Genomic DNA, 22,872 nt, shown 5'->3' on the forward strand with positions numbered 1-22,872 from the left:
CCGGCATGCCCACCAAGGGGTGTGGCTCTGCCCATCTGGGCTGTTGCTCTGCTGCAACCGGAGGCATTCTAGCACCTGAGGTGGAGGCCACGGAGCCATCCTCAGTGCCCGGGCCAACTTTGCTCCAATGGAGGCTTGACTGTGGGAGGGGAAAAAAGAGAGAGAAAGGAAAGGGGAGGGGTAGAGAAGCAGATGGGTGCTTCTCCCGTATGCCCTGGCTGGGAACCGAACCCTGGACTTCCACACGCCAGGCTGATGCTCTACCGCTGAGCCAACCAGCCAGGGCCAAGAGGTTCTTTCTTTAAAACCATCTTTGTCAGGTTAATCTTCTGCTCAAAAACATTTAATCTTTTTCTCCCCTCTTACGTCATGTGTAAATTCCAAGACTCTCCATAATCTAGTCTTACATAAGCCTCTCCCTGATTTAGATTAGGTTCTCTTTACAAGTTCCTAGATATACCATTGCCATTCCCTTTATTGATTCTGTCCATCACCCCCGCCTGTCTCCTACTCACCATTATTTTATTCCCTAGGCTTATTCAGGTTTTAGAATTCTTTCTTTAAGGTCCAATTCAAATCCCACTTTCTTCATTAAATTTTCCTGACTACTCTCTCTCTCATTATCCTCTTCTTCCGGAACTATGGTAATATTTGTCCTTATCACACTCTATTTTAATTAAATACTATTTTTTGGGGGGGGGATAGGGACAAGGAGAGACAGAGAAAGGAACAGATAGGGGCAGACAGATAGGAAGGGAGAGAGATGAGAAGCGTCAATTCTTTGTTGCGGCACCTTAGTTGTTCACTGATTGTTTTCTCTTATGTGCCTTGATGGGGGGGGGGGGCTACAGCAGACCGAGTAACCCCTTGCTCAAGCCAGTGACCTTGGGCTCAGGCTGGTGAGCTTTGCTCAAACCATATGAGGCCGCACTCAAGCTGGCGACCTCGGGGTTTCAAACCTGGGTCCTCTCCGTCCCAGTCCAATGCTCTATCCACTGCGCCACCACCTGGTTGGGCTAATTAAATACTATTTTTAAATTGTTTGTTACTGTCTCATATGTTAATGCTACTTTTCAAAAAAAAAGTTGTGTACTTCTATATCTGATATGACCTGATAAAGGGATGGGCATAAGACAGAGTCTGTATATTATCTGTTCCTTGATTTTTTTCAGGACTGGTCCCTAAATAGTCTGTGTCAGCTGTAATGCCATGTATCTCTACCAAATGCACGTTAAATATCCGACTGGTCTAATAAAAATAAGTTATCTAAAAAAAAGTCCCTTTTTAATAATCCAAATGTTAGAAAAGTTTATAATAAACCAAATATCCCAAAGAAATCAGCTCAAACAGCATGTCACGGAACAGCAGGAGTCAAACCCTACCCAATGGAATCGGAGGGGGGTGCGGAAGGGGACGATCCGGACGTAAGGGCGGTCTCTGCCAGGGAGGCCTCCTCCTGTGGTATTGGGTGGTGTTCAAAAAACTTGGAGACAAACAGCAAACTGTGAGGCAGAAACAAAAACAAAACAAAACAAACCTAACTTGTGCAAAACCCAGAAGCTTCAGACATCAGAATACATTATAGAGTTAACAGAAATATCTGAGATCAAATTCCATTTTTAGAAATGACTTAAATTCAATTAGTTGCGTTTTTGTCTAAAAGCTTATTTTTAAAAATTACATTGTATTTTTAAAGGCAAGCTCAGAATCTAAAACTAGTTGTTCTAAACAGCACATTTTTACCTTTCAGAGGGAAAAAAATCATGCTTTATTGTTAAGGAATTAGGAGAAAATGCAACTATTGCAAAGTCAGATTACATCATTAAAAATACTTTACAACACAGAGTTGAATTCTGTTTGCTCAAGTGATCAAGCAAAGTAATAAAACCTTAACAGTAGTAGCAGCAGCAGCAACACACAAAAAGATTAAAACAGATTCAGTCTCATCTATTAGAGAAACTCTAGCATAAAAGCAAATAGATATTTTAGAAAGAAATACACTGGGTACAAAGACTTTATATCTTACTTTTAAAAAACTGGGGGTGCAGGTAGGGTTAAAGGTGAGAGGATGAGAGGGTGAGAGAAAGAGAGAGAGAGAAATAATTTACAAAATGCTAACAATCAGATCCTTTGATCTGTGGTCCAAATATATAATGGTTAACTTAATTGAAACATCTGCTCTCCTCCCAAAAACTATCTAAAAGTGATTTTATGGGCAAGGGACCTTTATTAATTAAAAAAATATATAAAACATAAGTGAAATGTGTAGCTGAAGCAGAAAGTACAGGCAGTACTACATATTATCTAGACAAACTTAGGTAAAAAATCCCCTGTAAGAACTCTATTGGACAGAAAATTCTCATAGATTCTAAGACATACTAGTTTCACATTTTAAAATTTTAAATGTAAAATGGTAGATAGAAGAAAATTTTTTGGTTACTTACTCAAGTTGGTCATAATTAACACACATCAGTGGAACTTCTGTACTACAACGCTGGTGAAATTTATAACCACATGTTTGACAGCGGAAACCCTGGAAAAGCAGCTTTCGACAAAAGTCACAAAATGCTAAGGTGAAAAAGGTTTTCCGTACCTGCAAAATAAAACATCATACAGGGTTTCAAAAACCTGCCAAGAGTCTTTTTAGAAGTCAACTTACTCTCTTGTTTAAAATAAATTTTTCCTATATTTATATCATGAGAACTGCCTTATAGAATAAGATACTAAAATAAAAACCAGTGGGTTCAAGTTAGTTGATAGACTATATGTATTATCTCCCATCCAATATCCAATTACAAAACTCAGAAGTCTTGATGAGAAATGAAAGACATGAAACTAATTTCAAGCTTGACTACATAAAAATAAAAGTAAATATTTGATAAAAGGAGGGAACAGAAGGAAGGATAAGGGTAAAATTTAATAACTATACAACGAAAGGAGTTACAAGATGCTTACTGGTGTTAAGAGGATAAGAAACAAAGGTACTATTTAAAGTCACAAAGGTATCCAATAGAGGTGCCACAGAAAAACACACTGAAGGAGGGAAGGAGGAAAAGTAGTGACATGAATGAGCTAATTCCAAACGGAATCAGTAAACGATGTCTAAAGTTGATAAAGCAAGGAACTGTGGCTTCAAGTTACTATTTAGTAATATGAAAATAATCATCAAAACAGCTTGAAACAGGACTCATTTCCTCTCGAGAGTGGCATAGAGGCTAGTGAGGGATGGAGCAACAGATTATTTTAATTATAAGCCCCTCTGACTACTTTTTTTTTTTTTTTAATATTTCTAAAAAATCTTCTAACTTGAAGCTGGAAACGGGGAGATAGTCAGACAGACTCCCGCATGCGCCCAACCGGGATCCACCTGGCCACGCCCACCAGAGGGCAAAGCTCTGCCCACCAGGGGGCGATGCGACCAGAGCCACTCCAGCGCCTAGGGCAGAGGCCAAGGAGCCACCCCCAGCGCCCGGGCCATCTTTGCTCCAATGGAGCCTTGGCTGCGGGAGGGGAAGAGAGAGACAGAGAGGAAGGAGGGGGGGGGTGTGGAGAAGCAAATGGGCGCTTCTCCTATGTGCCCTGGCTGGGAATCGAACCCAGGACTCCTGCATGCCAGGCCAACGCTCTACCGCTGAGCCAACCGGCCAGGGCCCTGACTACTTTTGAAACTATATATACTCTTTTTTTTTCTTTTTTTTTTTTGTATTTTTCTGAAGCTGGCAATGGGGAGGCAGTCAGACAGACTCCCGCATGTGCCCGACTGGGATCCAGCCGGCACGCCCACCAGGGGGCGATGCTCTGCCCACCTGGGGCGTTGCTCTGTCGTGACCAGAGCCACTCTAGCGCCTGGGGCAGAGGCCAAGGAGCCATCCTCAGCGCCCGGGCCAACCATGCTCCAATGGAGCCCTGGCTGCGGGAGGGGGAGCGAGAGACAGAGAGGAAGGAGAGGGGGAGGGGTGGAGAAGCAGATGGGTGCCTCTCCTGTGTGCCCTGGCCGGGAATCAAACCCGGGACTTCCGCACGCCAGGCCGACGCTCTACCACTGAGCAACCGGCCAGGGCAAAACTATATATACTTTTGATTAAAATATAAATATACTTTGAGTATAAAATGTAAAAACAATTATTTATAAAAGAAAAAACTATAGTAACTGTATAAAAATCACAACAACCCTACCTAAACTTCTTAACTAAGATAAAAAAGGATATAATTCTGATTCATTCACACCAGGCATCTACTGTTGTGTTGGTTGTGGCCATTTTTTTTTTATTTGACAGTCTAGGGGAAAGGAAGTCAGTGCTCCTGACTGAACAGTCAGGTACTGCATGTTTTAAGAATTCTTGAGGAACGCCAGTGTGCCACGACACACTGGTTAAAAACCGGATTTACAACCTGGGTCACAACACGGGTCACATAAACACAACTGTGCTAAGGAGGTTCTATTTTCTTTTTTTTAAGGAGGCTCTACTTTGACAACTACCAAAGGTAGAAATTGTTTGAAAAATATTTGTTTTGTGAAAATAATAAACAGAAAACATAAGAATAAACAAATACTCCTGACCAGGTGGTGGCGTAGTGGATAGAGCGTTGGACTGGGATGTGGAAGGACCCGGTTTGAGACCCTGAGGTCGCCAGCTTAAGCACAGGCTCATCTGGTTTGAGCAAAAGCTCACCAGCTTGGATCCAAGGTCACTGGCTCGAGCAAGGGGTTACTCGGTCTGCTGAAGGCCCGCGGTCAAGGCACATATGAGAGAGCAATCAATGAACAACTGAGGTATCACAACAAAAAACTGATGATTGATGCTTCTCATCTCTCTCCGTTCCTGTCTATCCCTCTCTCTGACTCTCTCTCTCTGTCCCTGTAAAAATAATAATAATAAACAAATACTAAAATGTTAATAATGGCTATTTCAGAGTGATAAGAGCATACTTCTATTTTGTCCTTTGTTGCATATTCTCAATTCATCTCAACTTTTCAGACAGTTTTAGTCAGAAATGACAGTAAAAAATATATTTTATATTATGATCCAGGACACAACTATATTCATATGACAACACTTACCCTAACTATATACATATAACGCACATAGAATTTTCTATTCTATTACATTACATGCAAATGCTGAGTGGGGGGGGGAAGAGGGACAGATAGGGATAGACAGGGAGAGAGATGAGAAGCATAAACGCTTTGTTGCAGCACCTTATTTATTCATTGATTGCTTTTTCATATGTGCCTTGATGGGGGCGGGGAGTGGCTACAGTAGAGCAAGTGACCCATTGCTAAAGCTAGCGACCTTTGGGCTCAAGCCAGCGACCTTGGGGTCTCGAACCTGGGTCCTCTGTGTCCCAGTCCGATGTTCTATCCACTGCGGCACTGCTTGGTCAGGCTCTTTTGGTTTTTTTTAAAGAGAAATTTATTTATAAACTAAGAGAGGTAAAAGAAGTGAGCCAGCTGGGCCACGTCGGCTCAGGACACAAGTTACAGAGGCAGAAGGGCCCTTGAGAAAGGCAATGGCAAAGGCAACGTGCCTGGGGGAAGGACAGGACAAGTGTGCCTAGAACTGATTTTTAACTTCAGTAAAATAATCCCCAAATTATTCACCCATATTTTATATTTCCTAAATATTCATTCACAAGAACATAAAAAAACAAGGTGAAGGTACATACAAAGTTGTGTGTTGTAAGTGGAACGTTCTCCAGTACTTCTACATGCAATTCCTCTCCAGTAAGCCAGGAGATATCCGTGTCCCAGCCAATCGGCTTCTTCTCTCTGAAAAGCGTAGATACAAGTCTGTCTTGGTAAGCAGACCTAAAAATCTTCACATACCTCATGCTGAAGATATGAAAACTGGTTATTGAGGGGCTAGTAATTGTGAGGGAGGTGTTGCTCCCTGGTCTTTTCATCGTTAGAAATTTAAATGGCAATAAATTAATTTTTAAGTTTACCCCAAATAAATGTATCACTCTTGGACAAACAGCAGGGTAAAGAGATGTACTCTTTTCTTCAAGTCAGCTCCAGAAAAGACCTACAACAGCAGAAAATGGATTGTTCCTGGCATTCAAAAAAAATATATATATATATCACAGGTATGGATATATTTATCCAAAGAAAAAGAGTACTCAAGGGGCAACATGCCCCCAAAATGGTGATTTTTTTAAATGGGGTTCAAAATTGGGAGGGGGTTGTCTTGGTATAATTTTAGATGCTTTCTAAAAGAAAAATAGTTCAATATAAAATGTTAATTTATAGTTTGATTTAATACAAACTCTGAGTTTGTATTTATAAAGGAGAGGACGAGTCTGCTATTCAAATAAGTCACATGCTAAAGGTTCAAAAATTTTAGGGACCACAAATTCCTAATAAAGTCACCTCATCAGAGTATCACAATACCCTATACAAAATCACCTAATGTTAACTCCTCAAAGAGCCTATAAGATTTCTTTAGGCTAAACTTAATATAAACTTATTTAATATTTTTTTCTAAAGTTGATTTTCAATTTCCTAGGTTTAGGTAAAGATCCTAGAGAAAACCCCAAAGTTTAGTATCTGAATTTTTTTCTTTTTTTAAACAAAAATTCACATCACATACAAACCATACCCATCCTGAATTCTGTAAACAGCACAGCACTCTGGGATCAGACCTCTCATCATCAGTGCTTTCTTTAAACTGTCCCGGACTGTAACTCCACACCTTGCAGGAACCTACAGTATCATAAATGCATGCTATGAGGTAAAGGAAATAAATGGCATTTTTCATGTCATTTTTTAAAAACTCAATAACTTACCTTCATAATACACCTTTAATGTCACATGGATTACCATGTCAGATACAACATCATTTCTGGAGCTCACTTAATATTAAAGGGAAATTTTAACAAGTATTTATTTTCACAAACAAAACAAAATTTAGTTTACTAAAATCGTAAGCTATCTTATACATATATAAAAGAGGAGAGAAATATAACAGACCCCTATGTACCCATCAGTGAGAAACAACAGATGTCAACATTTAAAGCAAATCAATTCTGATCCAACATTGTTCAAAGCTAAAAACTGTGTAATCCTTCAATCATACTGATGATCCCAAACACAGGAGAATGAAACAACTTGTCTTAATGTGTATAATTGGTATTTGTTGTTTAGTTGCCTAGCACCCCTATTTCCTCGGAGAACCTGCCCTTCCCTAAAAATTCACCTGGTCCTGGAGAGGCTGTCAATCAAGGGTCACTACTTTACTGGCAACACATGACATAAGCTGTCTAATCAGTGTCCCATCACCCTGACAACAGCAGCCAATCCAGGACTATATATGTGACCCTGACACCACCAGGTTTCTCCCCTAAACTGATGGATGGGCATGAGTTGGGAGAAGTTCCTACTTCCAGTACAATGTGCCAGGGAGAAGGGAGTGTGGGGCCCGGGGCTGTCTCTCCCACTGCACTGAGCCCCGGCCACAGGAATACCAGCCTAGGGAGAAGCAGGGGAGACGCTGGGAACAGGAGGGAAGGGCCACTGGGAGGAGCTAAAAAGATTCTTTCTGTACATCTGAAGTTCTCTCTGTTTTGGCCTTTTCTGGATGCTCTGCCCACCCCCGGGAATTTGAATAATTTATATCTGACAGAGAACTGACAAACACAATGGGGAATAAAGTGAGGCAGTGGGAGTTCAGGTTGGGCGGTTTTAACGGTGGGGGAAGAGGGTAGAGGTAGTGAGTAGTGGGTAGAGGGATGGGGGAGGGGGAAAATGGACACAGAGGAGATGTGTTAGTTAATAACAATAAAATTACAGGTTCCAGTCTTTTAAACAGTTAAAGTACTTAGCAAACCAAAAGTTTCCAAAGAAATGAAATCTTTATGCTAAGGGAGAAAATGGGAGTAAGGCAGGGGTCTCAAACTCGTGGCCCGCCGAACAATTTTGTGCGGCCCGCAGACTAATCCACGGGCTTACTTAATTTTATCCAAAATATTTTGAACTTCGTGGATTAGTCTGCGGGCCGCACAAAATTGTTCGGCGGGCCGCATGTGGCCCGTGGGCCACGAGTTTGAGACCCCTGGAGTAAGGGTAGGGATAAGACAGCTAAATTTAAATAATGAAGGGAGAACAATCCAAAAAACCAAAGTCGGACCTATGATTAGTAAAAAAAAATGATGCCAAGTTTAGTTCAATACAATCATTCAAATACCCAGCAAGGGCCCTGGCCGGTTGGCTCAGCGGTAGAGCGTCGGCCTGGCGTGTGGGGGACCCGGATTTGATTCCTGGCCGGGGCACATAGGAGGGGCGCCCATTTGCTTCTCCACCCCCACCCCCTCCTTCCTCTCTGTCTCTCTCTTCCCCTCCGGCAGCCAGGGCTCCACTGGAGCAAAGATGGCCCGGGCGCTGGGGATGGCTCCTTGGCCTCTGCCCCAGGCGCTGGAGTGGCTCTGGTATCAACAGAGCGACGCCCCGGAGGGGCAGAGCATCGCCCCCTGGTGGGCAGAGCTCACCCCCTGGTGGGCGTGCCGGGTGGATCCCGGTCGGGCGCATGCGGGAGTCTGTCTGACTGTCTCTCTCCGTTTCCAGCTTCAAATACCCAGCAAGGGGAAAGTTTCTCATGAAGGAGTAGGCTCACCACTGGAAGTATGTATGAGACTGGATTAGGACGGCTGGTCCTTTTTATTTGTGCAATCTGTATTTGCGATTTGTCTATTCGCTAAAATGTACTGTAACCCCCCAACCAATACTCACAAAGCTTTTGTGGACATGTGCAGAGCAATGGGCCCAGTGTGCACCTTCTCAGCTGAGGCTGAACAGGTGACACGACCTTCCTGTTCCAGCTCTCATACTGTAAATATGTGCCCTATGCCAGTGGGCTTTTAAGCTACTGGGCCCAAGCAAACTGTGAAAAAACAAACCACCTAAGGGCCAATATACAGAGGCTCCCTTTGGCTCCTTTATATAACAGTAACTGTGCATTTGCCCAAGGAATAATGGTTCAGTATTCACTAGCTCAGTGTTGGCAGTAATTTTACAGATCATAACTGCTGCGGGTTAGCCATACCTCCCAGAAACAATGAACTAAAGGAAAAACTCACTTTTCCCTCTGTTACTCATATTCTGCCTACTCTAATGCAAAACCTTCTTGACTGGTAACCCAATCTTTAGTTTTCAACTTTCCTATCTCATGTTATCACAGACATTTTTCTAAGGAAGGTATTCTTAATTTCTGTGTGGCCGAGTTCTTAGACCCTGCTGAAGGCCTCAGATGACATAAAATTCTACGAGGTTCATGGAACCTGCTGAGGAGCCCACTGAACTCAGATTTAGAATCCCCAAATATAACCTACCATTTCATTAATCTGATGAAAATTTTCCCATTATTTATAAGGCAAAATTCCAATTCCATATGGCATACAAGGCATTCAATGAACTGAGGCTATCTCCCCCTCAGTTCCTTTGGTAATTCCCCTCAGCACCTCTCTTCAATATTTGAAAATTTTATGTTTTTATAAAATACATTATAATAATTTTAAAATAAAATTTCTATTAAAGTTTTATATTTGAATGTCATTTTCAAATGTAGCTGTGCTCCCTTGTGCTTCTCTGCACAGGCTGATTCCAGGGCGTAGATATCTCATCAGTGGGCAGAAATCTGGTTTCCACCCTATCACAAAGGGGCAGTCATCGCTCACTCCTTCACTCTACTTCTGTCGGCTGAGTTTTTTTAACTATTTGTTCATGACAGTGCCTGTTCAACAGACTGATGGACCAGTGGAACAGAAAAGATCAAAACAAAGACTCCAACACATAAGGGAAAGCATCTGAAATAAGGTCAAGATTAACTTTTTAATAATTAATGTTGAGACAACAGGAACCAATCTAGGAAAATAAAGGTTCATCCATAACGCATACTGTACACTAGTGTAAACTACAAATGGAGAAAAGATTTAAATATCAAAAGAAGGGACAAACCATAAAAGAACTGAAAGAAAACAAACTCCTTTATAACCTCAAGTGAAGAAGGCCTTTATAACTGTGATGCAAAATCTGGAAACTGTATAAGACAAAATAATAAATTCAATGACATAAAATAAGAGCCTTTTTAGATGGTAAAACAAACATTATATAAGCAAAGTCAAAAGACATACAAACTGGGAAAAAATATTTGCCACTCATAGAACAGGCATATGCTAAGCTCCTTGAAGAACTGAGATCAAGACCAACAACCCAATTAAAAAGTGGGCAAAGGGCCCTGGCCGGTTGGCTCAGCAGTAGAACGTCGGCCTGGCGTGCAGGAGTCCTGGGTTCGATTCCCGGCCAGGGCACACAGGAGAGGCGCCCATTTGCTTCTCCACTCCTCCACCTCTCCTTCCTCTCTGTCTCTCTCTTCCTCTCCCGCAGTGAGGCTCCACTGGAGCATAGATGGCCCAGGCGCTGGGGATGGCTCTGTGGCCTCTGCCTCAGGCGCTAGAATGGCTCTGGAGGCAACAGAGTGACGCCCCAGATGGGCAGAGCATCGCCCCCTGGTGGGCGTGCCGGGTGGATCCCGGTCGGGCGTATGCGGGAGTCTGACTGCCTCCCCGTTTTCAGCTTCGGAAAAATGAAAGAAAAAAAAATGGGCAAAGGACATTAAAGTTCAAATATAAACGTCCTTCAAACATATGAAAAGGTGTTTGATCCCACTGAGAAAAACAAGCTCAAACCCGCCATGATAGTTTCCAGTTATCAGATTGGCATGTGCTTTCTTTTCTCTTAGGTAAATACCTAGGAGAAGAATGGCTGGATCAAAAGCTAGATGCATATTTAAATATTTACAAAATTGTGAAACTTTTTTAATTGTGGAAATATATATGTACCATAAAATTTACCTTGACCATTTTTAAGTGTACGGTCAATTATGTTCACATTATACTTAATCTCCAGACCTCTCTACATCTGGCAAAGCCGAATCTCTGTACCCGTTCATTACACAACTCCCATAGCTCCTTTCCCCAGCCCCGGCAACCATCATTCTACTTTCTGTCTGAATCTGACTACTTGAGGCAACTCATGTAAGTGAAATTGTACAGTATTTGTCTATTTGTGTGATTGGTTTATTTCACTTAGCATAATGTCCTGAAAGTTTATCAATGGTATAGAATGTGTCTGAATTCCTTCCTTTATAAGGCTGAATAATATTCTATCAAACGTAAACACAACATTTTGTCTATTCATCTGATGATGGACACTTGGGTTCATTCCACATTTTAGTTATTGTGAACCATGCTGTTATGAAGATGGGTGAACAAATACTCTCTTTGAAACTAAAATTTTCAAAAGAAAAAAAAAAAAAAAAGAAACTAAAATTTTCAATTTGTTTGTGTATATATCCAGAAATAGAATTGCTGAATCATATGGTAATTACATTTTTAGCTTTTTGCGGAACCTCCATATTGTTTTCCATGGTGGTCACACCATTTTACATTCCCAACAGCAATGCACAAGAATTCTAATTTCCCCACATTCTTGCTGACCTATGTTATTTTTTATTTTTCTGGTAGTAGCCATTCTAATGGGTATAAAGGGGTATCTCACTGTAGCTTTGATTTGCATTTCCTGATGATTAGTGATGTTGAGCATCTTTTCATGTGCTTGTTGGCCATTTCTGTAGCTTCTTTGGAGAAACGTCTATTCAAGTCCTCTGCCCATTTTTTAATTAGGGTCATTTGGGGTTTTTTGTTGTTGAATTGTAGGAGTTTCTTAAAATACATTCTGAATATTAAGCCTGTATCAGATATATGATTTGTAAATATTTTGTCCCATTCTGTAGATTGACTTTTCATTCTGTTAACTGTATTCTTTGATTGATATATTTTTAATTTTGATATAGCCCAATTTGTCTATTTTTAAAAACTTTTTTATTATTTTTAATTTATTGTGTTTCCATGGATTCAAGTGTCACACTGAATATAACTCCTTTACCCCCCCCAACTGTGCCCTTTTAATATCCTATCCCTTTTGTTCCCCTTCCCCAAACTTCCTCCCCACTTCCCTCTAGCATTTGCTGCCCTGTTATCTGTATCTATGTGTTATGTATATGTAATTTCATTAATACCTTCACCTTCTAGCCATCCCCTCATCCCCCTTCCCTCTGACTGCTGTCCCTCTGGTCCCCGTGACCCCGCCTCTACCTTTATTACATTCCCCAGTTCACTTTGTTCATTAGATTTCACATATAAGTGAGATCATATGATATCTGTCTTTCTCTGCCTGGCTTACTTCACTTAGCATAATAATCTCCAGGTCCATCCATGCTGTCGCAAAAGGTAAGATTTCTTCTTTTTCACAGCCACTAGTATTCCATTGTACAGATGTACCACATCTTTTTAATCCACTCATCCACTGATGGACATTTGGGCTGTTTCCAGATCTTGGCTATTGTAAACAATGCTGCAATAAACATGGGGGTGCATATTTTCTTTTGAATCAGTGATTTGGTACTCTTAGGGTATATTCCTAAAAGTGGGATAGCTGGGTCAAACCAATTTGTCTATTTTATGTTGTCTGTGATTTTGCTGTCATATCCAAGAAACCACTGCCAACTCCAAAGTTGTGACATTTTCCCTCTGCCTTCTTCTAAGAGCATTAGTTTTAGCTCTTACACTGCATCTGATCCATCTGAAATAGCTCTGTCCATGGTGTAAGGCAGAACTTCACTCTGGCATGTGTCCACCCACTTTTCCTAAGCAGCACTCATGGATCTGGCTGTCCTTCCCCCACTGACTGGTACTGATCTCCTCATGAAAGGTCTGTGACCATACATGTGAAAATTTATTTCTGGACTGTCTATTCTACTTCATTGGTCCACATGTCTATCTGTCTATACCATTATCAGAATGATTCGATTACTGTTGCTTAGTAACAAGTTTTGAAATCAGGACGTGAGATCTCTAACTTTGTTCCTTTATAAGAATGTCTGGCTATTCAAGATTCCTTGAGATTCCACATGAATTTCGAGACGAACTTTTCTTTCTGCAAAAAGAAAACGCTGTCGAGATTTTGAAAGGGATTGCATTACGAAACTGCCAAAGTGTTTTCCAAAGTGGTTGTACCATCATACTTTCCCACCAGCAGTGTATGAAAATCCAGTTCATGTTCTCACCAATCGTTGAGATGGCCTCTCTTTCATTTTAGCCATTCTAGTAGATGTGTAATGGTATCTTGTGCCTACGTTTCCCTAATGACTTACAATGTTGAGCATCTTCTCACATGTTTATTTGCCATCCATATATCTTTTTTGGTGAAATACCCATTCAAATTTTTTGCCCTTTTTTAACAATTACTTTTTGGTGATGTGTTTTTAAGATATTTATTTATTTATTGGAGTTGTAGTAGTTGCTTCTTGTATGTTCCTTGGCCGGGCAAACCTGGTGTTTCCAACTGGTAACCTCAGCATTCCAGGTCAACGCTTTAATCCACTGCGCCACCACAGGTCAGGCATCTATGAGCAGTTCTATTTAGTTTGTTAGTTTATTTTGTTTATTAGATTCCACATGAGTGCAAATATATGGCACCTGTCTTTCTCAGACTGGCTTATTTCACTTAGCATAATAATCTCCAGGTCCATCATGCTACTGCAAAAGGTAAGTTTTCCCTTTTTTTAAAATTTGAAAACCAGCCTGACCAGGCGGTGGCGCAGTGGATAGAGCGTCGGACTGGGATGCAGAGGACCCAGGTTCGAGACCCCAAGGTCGCCAGCTTGAGCGCGGGCTCATCTGGTTTGAGCAAAAATCCCACCAGCTTGAGGTCGCTCAGTCTGCTGAAGGCCCGCGGTCAAGGCACATATGAGAAAGCAATCAATGAACAACTAAGGTGTTGCAACGAGCAATGAAAAACTAATGATTGATGCTTCTCATCTCTCTCCGTTCCTGTCTGTCCCTGTCTATCCCTCTCTCTGACTCACCCTCTGTCTCTGTAAAAAAAAATAAATAAAAATAAAAAAATTTGAAAACCACCTGAAAGTTCTATGTTGTTTCTAAATCTTCTAACTCAATAATGGTAGACTGTTTTCCAGTATATTTTGTAAATTGGCATCTGTGGGCAGTCTCTGTGAATTCCATGAGGCCTAACTTGGCCAAGGAAGACTTGCATTTAGTTTCACCCTGTGCCTGAGTGCTATTAACCATTCTACTACAAGACCAGTGGTTACATTAATTTCTTAGGTTAGGGAACCCCACACTCTGATGAGACCAAGTCTATAGTTAAAGAGGTCACAGGGGAATCTTTAACCTTAATCTGGCACCCTGGCAGAGACAGACAAGTTTCATTGTTATTTATGTATGCTGGTGAATAAATTTTCTTTTAGTTCACCCTTTCTCTGAAACTAAAGCTCTTTAAAGCTCAGATTTATGTAAAGATCTGAGTTCCAACTATGTGACACTAGCTGAAGGCCTAGTCTTGTGTTCCCACACACTGACTCTCATATCCCTTTGTTGAACCAGCTTTACTACTGACGCTGCCTGAGGAAAATAATTAAAAACTCCTTTTATTTTAGTTGTATCTGGAAATGAAATGGTTTTGATAATATCAAAATCAACCTTCTACATTATAAAAAGTAGTGATGTACACAGGTGCATTATTTACTAAGTCTATGGATAGTGCTGGTTGCACGTAAGAATCACAGACCATCCAAAATCTTCAGGCCAGAGGGGGTGGCAAGAAATATTCAAAGTGAGGAAAAGCAAGAACCTACAACCAAGCCTGACCAGTGGTGGCGCAGCGGATAAAGTGTTGACCTGGAAATGCTGAGGTCACTGGTTCGAAACCCTGGGCTTGCCTGGTCAAGGCACATATGGGAGTTGATGCTTCCAGCTCCTCCCCCCCTTCTCTCTCTGTCTCTCCCTTTCCTCTCTAAAATGAATAAAAATAAATAAAAAAAAAGAACCTACGACCAAGATTACCCAGCAGGGCTCTCATTTAGAATGGAAGTACAGATAAAAACCTTAACAGGCAAGAAAAAGCTAAAGGAGTTCATCACCACCAAATTAGTATTATATGAAACGTTAAAGGGTCTTTCAGAAGAAGATACCATAAATATAAAAAATATGAACGATAAAATGGCAGTAACTACATATCAATAACTGAATCTAAAAAACAAAATAAGCAGAAAAAACAAATTCTCTGCTCTATAAGTCACTTATAAAGTACTCTGTTCCAATGGTGATACTAATGATCAAAAAGTTATGTCAACAAGAGAAAAAATAAATTCAAATAGAGATTTCTCAAGGGTGAAGAGTGAATTTTACCTAATAGATGGTAGATAATAAGCAAGCACTAATCCTAAAATTCTGACTAATTCCTAACTAGGACTTAAACTTGAGTGTGGTTCAAGTTTGGTGGGTAAATCTAAATGTCAAATCTGACACTAAAAACAAAACTATTGGTTACAGTAAAGCAGGGGTTGGGAACCTTTTTTGGCTAAGAGAGCCATGAACGTCACATATTTTAAAATGTAATTCCGTAAGAGCCATACAACAACCCATGTACATTACGCATTATCCAATAAAAATTTGGTGTTGTCCAGGAGAACAGCTGTGATTGGCTCCAGCCACCCGCAACCATGAACATGAGTAGGAAATGAATGGATTGTAATACATGAGAATGTTTTACATTTTTAACATTATTATTATTTTTTTTTTTTTTTTTTTTTTTTTGGTATTTTTTCTGAAGTTGGAAACGGGGAGGCAGTCAGACAGACTCCCACATGTGCCCGACCAGGATCCACCCGGCATGTCCACCAGGGGGCAATGCTCAGCCCGTCTGGGGCGTTGCCCTGTTGTGACCAGAGCCATTCTAGCGCCTGAGGCAGAGGCCATGGAACCATCCTCAGTGCCTGGGCCAACTTTGCTCCAATGGAGCCTCGGCTGCTGGAGGAGAAGAGAGAGACAGAGAGGAAGGAGAGGGCGAGGGGTGGAGAAGCAGATGGGCGCTTCTCCTGTGTGCCCTGGTCGGGAATCAAACCTGGGACTCCTACACGCCCAGCCGACGCTCTACCACTGAGCCAACCGGCTAGGGCCCGTTATTATTTTTTTAATTAAACATTTGTCTGCGAGCCAGATGCAGCCATCAAAACAGCCACATCTTGCTTGTGAGCCATAGGTTCCCAACCCCTGCAGTAAAGGAACACAGACTTTGGCACCAAATAATTGTCTTTTCTTCCCTTGTTTAAAATGGAAGCTTTGATTTGCATGACCACTGAGTATTTGAAGTGATAATATATTCCATCTACAACAACTGGTCTTTCTGAAAAATACAAAAAAAGGTGATAATGATATTAAAAGTTGACTCACCACTGTCCTTTGTTTGTTGGGCAGGAAGACTCTAACGATAGGTTTTTGTGGTGACTTAGGGTTGCTCCGTGACACATCTGTGGGATTTTGAAAAACTGAAAGAGATGAAGGTAGCACTGACAGGCTAGAAGAGGAAGAAGATGTAATGGTGTCCGTTGATGCTGAGCTAGAAACAGAAAAATCAGTTCCATTCCCCAGGGATTCCAATAACTGTTGTTCTCTCTGTTGGAGGGCATCTAGCTTGCTGGTGTATTCTTCATAGGCCTATAAAATAAAGCAGACTTACACTGAATCTGAACTTTTTCCTAACAGTGACAAAAGGAAATATAAATTTTAAGACTTCATTTATAAACTTTTTATAATTTAGCCAAAAGGGTTTTAATTTACAAACTAAGCACAGTAAGTACTGAAATGAATCCTTTTACCTTTAGATTGATAAATCTTTTGTTATAAGGTACTACATTACCTTGAGAAATTGATAAACATATAGGGGGTCCTTGGGTAACAATACAGTTCTGTTCTTACAACAGTGGCGTAATCCAAATTTTGGTGTCAGTCAAAACTCACCCTAACCTAACACAAATGGAGCACTTGCACTTTGAACAGTCTAGAATGGCGTAGGTAAGCATATTGGGGGACACCAACTCCCTCACTCATATGCTGTGTTACTGCGTATTCTTCCAGATACTCACCAGCTTGAATGCAGGGTCACCAGCTTGAGCATGGGATCACAGACATGACCCCATGGTCACTGGCTTGAGCAAGGGGTCACTGGCTCAGCTGCAGCCGCCCAGTCAAGGCACATATGGAAAAGCAATCAATGAACAACTAAAGTGCTATCACTATGAGTTGATGCTTCTCATCTCTCTGCTTTCTTCTCTGTTGGTCTGTCCCTGTCTGTCTCTCTCCCATTAAAGAAAAAGAAAGTAAAACCCAATTTAGGGGATCTGTTCTGGAAAAAAGATATTTTAAACAGTCTCCCCAATTTTTAATATGGTAACTAGCTTGCTAACCTCCAGGACATAATACTTTTTTCTCTTTTTTTTTTTACCAGAGTAAAATTTTTAAGTTTATATAGGACTTTTTCTTTAATTTTGATACTTTCCAGATTACAAAATACATATTTATTGTAACAAGTGAAATAAGATTAAGAAGCATAGTAAAGACAAAGCTAATTCTCTCTTCCCATTATTTCTAATCCCAGCCCCTAAGAATAACCAGTATTATCAGTACAAATGCTTTTTTCTTTTTTTTTTTTTTTTTGTATTTTTCTGAAGCTGGAAACGGGGAGAGACAGTCAGACAGACTCCCGCATGCGCCTGACCGGGATCCACCCGGCACGCCCACCAGGGGCGATGCTCTGCCCCTGGGGGGGGGGGTCGCTCTGCCGCGACCAGAGCCACTCTAGTGCCTGGGGGAGAGGCCAAGGAGCCATCCCCAGCGCCCGGGCCATCTTTGCTCCAATGGAGCCTCGGCTGCAGGAGGGGAAGAGAGAGACAGAGAGGAAGGGGGGGGGGGTGGAGAAGCAAATGGGCGCTTCTCCTATGTGCCCTGGCCGGGAATAGAACCTGGGTCCCCCGCATGCCAGGCCGACGCTCTACCGCTGAGCCAACCGGCCAGGGCCTACAAATGCTTTTTGAGTTCATTCTTTTTCTTTTCAAAATTACTACAGATACAATACTGAAAAGCTTACCTCCAGATATATTGATGGTGGATTATGCTCACCACCAAATTTGTCCAATAGCGCCTCTATATGTTCCTGTGTCAACTTAATCATTTGTTTGATATTCCACACCTAAAAAATATTTTTAAAACAATTTAAATAAAAATCACTTAGGATAGAAATGGGAAATATTTCAACATTTCTACTAAAATATTGCCATAACTGACAGTGACCCTAGAAATTCAGAGCTTAGACACCTTAGAGATCATTTAGTATAATGGTTTTTCCCTTTTATTAAACATTAAAATTTTTTCTACACTAGTAATATAACTTATTCTCAACTATAAAAAAATTAAATACATGAGTATTCTTTTTTTTTTTTTTTTGTATTTTTCTGAAGCTAGAAACGGGGAGAAACAGTCAGACAGACTCCCGCATGCGCCTGACCTGGATTCACCTGGCACGCCTACCAGGGGGCAACGCTCTGCCCACCAGGGGGCAATGCTCTGCCCCTTCGGGGTGTCGCTCTGTTGTGACCAGAGCCACTCCAGCGCCTGGGGCAGAGGCCAAGGAGCCATCCCCAGCGCCCGGGCCATCTTTGCTCCAATGGAGCCTCTCTGCGGGAGGGGAAGAGAGAGACAGAGAGGAAGGAGAGGGGGAGGGGTGGAGAAGCAGATGGACGCCTCTCCTGTGTGCCCTGGCCGGGAATCGAACCCGGGACTTCTGCACGCCAGGCCGACACTCTACCACTGAGCTAACTGGCCAGGGCCTACATGAGTATTCTGAATAAACCAAAATCTCTTTTCACCTTCCTCACATTCCTGGCCCCCCTGGCCAAATAGGGAAGGGCTGTTTATAGTTTTGTACGCTTCCTTACACATCTGTTTACTCAAGTAAAAAGTACACACACATATAAAATATATAAATACACATAATACAAATATATATAAAAATATTTTAACACTTGCTTTTTTCACTGAATATGCCTTATAACCCTTTCCATGCCAATACATATTTTATTCTTTTTAAAATAATAATACATGCATCCTCTTAAGTAGTTATATTTAGTATAGACACATTCATTTCATAATATTGCTATTACACCGCTTATTTCAATGATCTTAGAACGCCAATGGTAACCCAAAGTTAGGTGGGCATGAATTATTTAAGGTATAAGCTCCAAAGTATCTATCAAACAAGAGGGAAAACCCCTTGAGAAAAAAGTGGGGAAAAATTAAGAGCAAGACCTGTTTTATCAATGAAACAAATTCCTGGCAGGGCTCCAAGCCTTATCCATTTATCCAGCCAGCAAGCCTAGAATTCAGAAGTCTGGTGGTTGTAATTCAGGTGCATATTACATGTTTAAGATAAATAAAAGTCTTATTGTTCTATTTTTTTCTTTTTTTTTTCTTTTTTCTTTTTTTGTATTTTTCTGAAGCTGGAAACGGAGAGACAGACTCCCGCTTGCGCCCGACCGGGATCCATCTGGCACGCCCACCAGGAGGCGATGCTCTGCCCCTCCGGGGCGTCGCTCTGTTGCGACCAGAGCCACTCTAGCGCCTGGGGCAGAGGCCAAGGAGCCATCCCCAGCGCCCGGGCCATCTTTGCTTTAATGGAGCCTCGCTACGGGAGGGGAAGAGAGAGAAAGAGAGGAAGGAGAGAGGGAGGGGTGGAGAAGCAGATGGGCGCTTCTCCTGTGTGCCCTGGCCAGGAATCGAACCCGGGACTTCTGCACGCCAGGCCGACGCTCTACCACTGAGCAAACCGGTCAGGGCCTCTATTTTTTTCTTGATTAAAAATGAGTCCAATTTATCTGAGGGAGTTAATAAAATATCTATATTTATATACAGGCACACCTCAGAGATATTACAGGCTCCGTGCAATAAAATGAGCATCGCAATAAAGTGAGTTGTAATCCTTTTGCTGGTGGAGGGTCTTGCCTTCAGTTTGTAAAAAACAACCTCTGTGAAGCAAAACAAAGCGAAGCACAATACAACTAAGTATGCCTGTATTTCCTATCATACGTACATACGGAGAGTAACAGGGACAATGGATTAAACAGACTGAGCTAGCACAACATTCATGATTATGTCAGACTGAAAAATGCCCAACAACTTTCTCTTAATACTTCATAGAAGAGGACAAGTGTCAATTTCCCTAATAACTCAAAATATTAAAAAGAACTGGCCTGACCAGGTGGTGGCGCAGTGGATAGAGTGTCAGACTGGGATGCGAAAGGACCAGGGTTCGAGACCCCGAGGTCGCCAGCTTGAGCACGGGCTCATCTGGCTTGAGCAAAGAGCTCACCAGCTTGGACCCAAGGTTGCTGGCTCCAGCAGGGGGTTACTCGGTCTGCTGAAGGCCCACGGTCAAGGCACATGTGAGAAAGCAATCAATGAACAACTAAGAAGTCGCAACGCACAATGAGAAAGTGATGATTGATGCTTCTCATCTCTCTCCGTTCCTGTCTGTCTGTCCCTGTCTGTCTGCCTCTGTAAAAATAAATAAATAAATAAATAAAGAACTGTAAAATATCTGTTTTTTCTACAATTTATCTAGCCAGTTCTAAAAGTTATATTTAAAAGTTTCCCCAGATCAAAACTATTCTGGCTACTGAGTGTTCTTATTTCCCATTACAAAAGAAAATACAGCCAATACAATTTATATAATCAATATAGTCAAAGTTCAAACAATTTGAAAACGTAAGTACAAATGAACCAAACAGTCCAAATGGCCTGTTCACTTTTCTATTAATCTCTGATTATTCCCTACCCTAACTCTCCATTGAACATAGATGAAGAAAAATACAACGGCAGATAAGACATTGTCATCAAAATGACAGTTCTATGAGTAAATTAACTTAAACTCTAATATCACACACTTCAAAATGACTTTACCAGCCAAAGTCCATGTATAGATAAATTACAAAATGATACACAGAAACTACTGACAGTGGATATAGGCAGGAAATAAAACTATAGCTTGGACAGGATGAACTGCATATGCATTTGTATTTTTAAAAGTTCCTGGCAATTTCAATAAAAAACTAGTTAAAATTTTTAAAGTTGTATATATAGTTAAAGCTATAATAGATTAATGTAGCCACTCTATATGTTTTTTTCTTTCCATTTTAAGACCAAGTATTAATCAGGTAAAGAACTGACATAATTAGGCCTAAGTTTATAGCAGCGGTTCTCAACCTGTGGGTCGCGACCCCAGCGGGCTGCCTGCCAGGGTTGCGACCCACAGGTTGAGAACCGCTGGTTTATAAGATTAAAGCAAAATTCAAATCTGTTTACTAAAATTTACTTATTTAAATTAGATTATAAGAAAGCTTTTTTGTACTGATATTCACATATCAGGACAAATCTGATTTTTTTTTGCCAAAAAGCTTTAATTTATTGATTTTAGAAAGAGAGAAAGGGGGAGGAGAGTGGGAGAGAGGGAGGGAGAAACAGAAACATCAACTGGTTTCTGTTCCGTGTCCTGACCAGCAACTTTTGCGTATCAGACAAATTTTCAATTGTGTGTGGGGTGACAGCCCCTAACCCATGCATGGTTCAAAGATAAATTGCAGTTACACATTTACTGGAGATTTTTCTTTTCAGTGAGAGTGAGAAAGAGTGTGTGTGTGTGTGTGTGTGAGAGAGAGAGAGAGAGAGAGAGAAGGAGATAGGAAGGGAGAGAGATGAGAAGCATCAACTTTGTAGTTGAAGCACTTTAGTTATTCATTGATTGCTTCTCATACATGCCTTGACGAGGGTGAGGGTGAGGGTGGGGATGGGGTGGGAGGGGCACACGACTTCCAGCTGAGCCAGTGACCTCAGGCTTCAAGCCATCAAACACAGGATCCTATCTACGATCCCATGCTCAAGCCAGCAACCCCGCATTCAAGCTGGTGAGCCCGCACTCAAGCTAGATGACCCACACTCAAGCCAACAACCTTGGGGTTTTGAACTTGGGTCCTCAGAATCCTAGGCTGACACTCTATGCACTGTACCACCGCCTGGTCAGGAGACTTATTTTTGTACGATAGATTCCCTAAAGGGCAACCGCTGGATCAAAGGACAGACAGACACACACACACACACAGAGCTTTTTAAATTTTAAATACGTATTAACATATACTTCCCTAAAAGGCTATAGAAATTATAAATCCTTTTAGCACCTCAATCCTATCATGTCCATACATTGTGCTGGTAGGATGCCAATTTCCTTCTGTTCCAGATAGTACTGAAAATAGTTTTCACCTCAAAGGCCCTTTAAAAGAGCCCCCAAAACCCATAGGAATTCTTTACTATTTCTTCATATCACTTCTCAAAATTTATAATTACATATTTGTGTGCACAGATTTTGTCAGGATCTGTGTTATCTCCTGACTATAGATTCCACAGTGGCTGTGGCTATTTTTATACACGAGTATGTCCACAATATCTACACACAGTGCCCAGTACACAGTTATCACAATACCTTTTGAATGAACATACTAAAATGCAAAGAAACTATTCTGGGCCCTGGCCGGTTGGCTCAGTGGTAGAGCGTTGGCCTGGCGTGCAGGAGTCCCGGGTGGTGCTAGAATGGCTCTGGCTGCAACAGAGCGACATCTCAGATGGGCAGAGCATTGCTCCCCTGGTGGGCGTGCCGGATGTATCCCGGTAGGGCGCATGCGGGAGTCTGCCTGACTGCCTCCCAGTTTCCAACTTCAGAAAAATACAAAACAAAAACAAAAACTATTCTGGTTAAAAGAGGGTAAATGGACAACATGTGTCTGTAGGCAGATTTGGAAGGCTGCATATTTGACCAGCTTGCTAAAGGATGGTCAGAATTTGTTAACTAAATGAGGTAAGAGTATCCTATCCATAATAAACAGTTGTCAATGGCATCAAGGTACAAGATATGCTCAC

General features: G+C 41.4%; 1 protein-coding gene across 4 annotated transcripts in view; it reads right to left on the bottom strand.

Annotated features, from left to right (window-relative positions):
- Positions 1–22,872, bottom strand: part of BRAF (B-Raf proto-oncogene, serine/threonine kinase) — a 100,928-nt gene that overhangs the window by 52,291 nt on the left and 25,765 nt on the right. For all 4 annotated transcript variants that reach the window (XM_066262461.1, XM_066262462.1, XM_066262458.1 and 1 more), the window contains exons 2-7: positions 17,999–18,100; positions 16,306–16,569; positions 6,600–6,703; positions 5,668–5,770; positions 2,445–2,593; positions 1,383–1,502 (exon numbers count right to left, since the gene is read on the bottom strand). In XM_066262461.1, the coding sequence (XP_066118558.1) occupies positions 1,383–1,502; positions 2,445–2,593; positions 5,668–5,770; positions 6,600–6,703; positions 16,306–16,569; positions 17,999–18,100 (842 nt within the window). The remainder of the gene's footprint in view (positions 1–1,382; positions 1,503–2,444; positions 2,594–5,667; positions 5,771–6,599; positions 6,704–16,305; positions 16,570–17,998; positions 18,101–22,872) is intronic.

This window comes from Saccopteryx bilineata, chromosome 2, assembly GCF_036850765.1.
Source record: "Saccopteryx bilineata isolate mSacBil1 chromosome 2, mSacBil1_pri_phased_curated, whole genome shotgun sequence".
Taxonomy (NCBI): Eukaryota; Metazoa; Chordata; class Mammalia; order Chiroptera; family Emballonuridae; genus Saccopteryx; species Saccopteryx bilineata.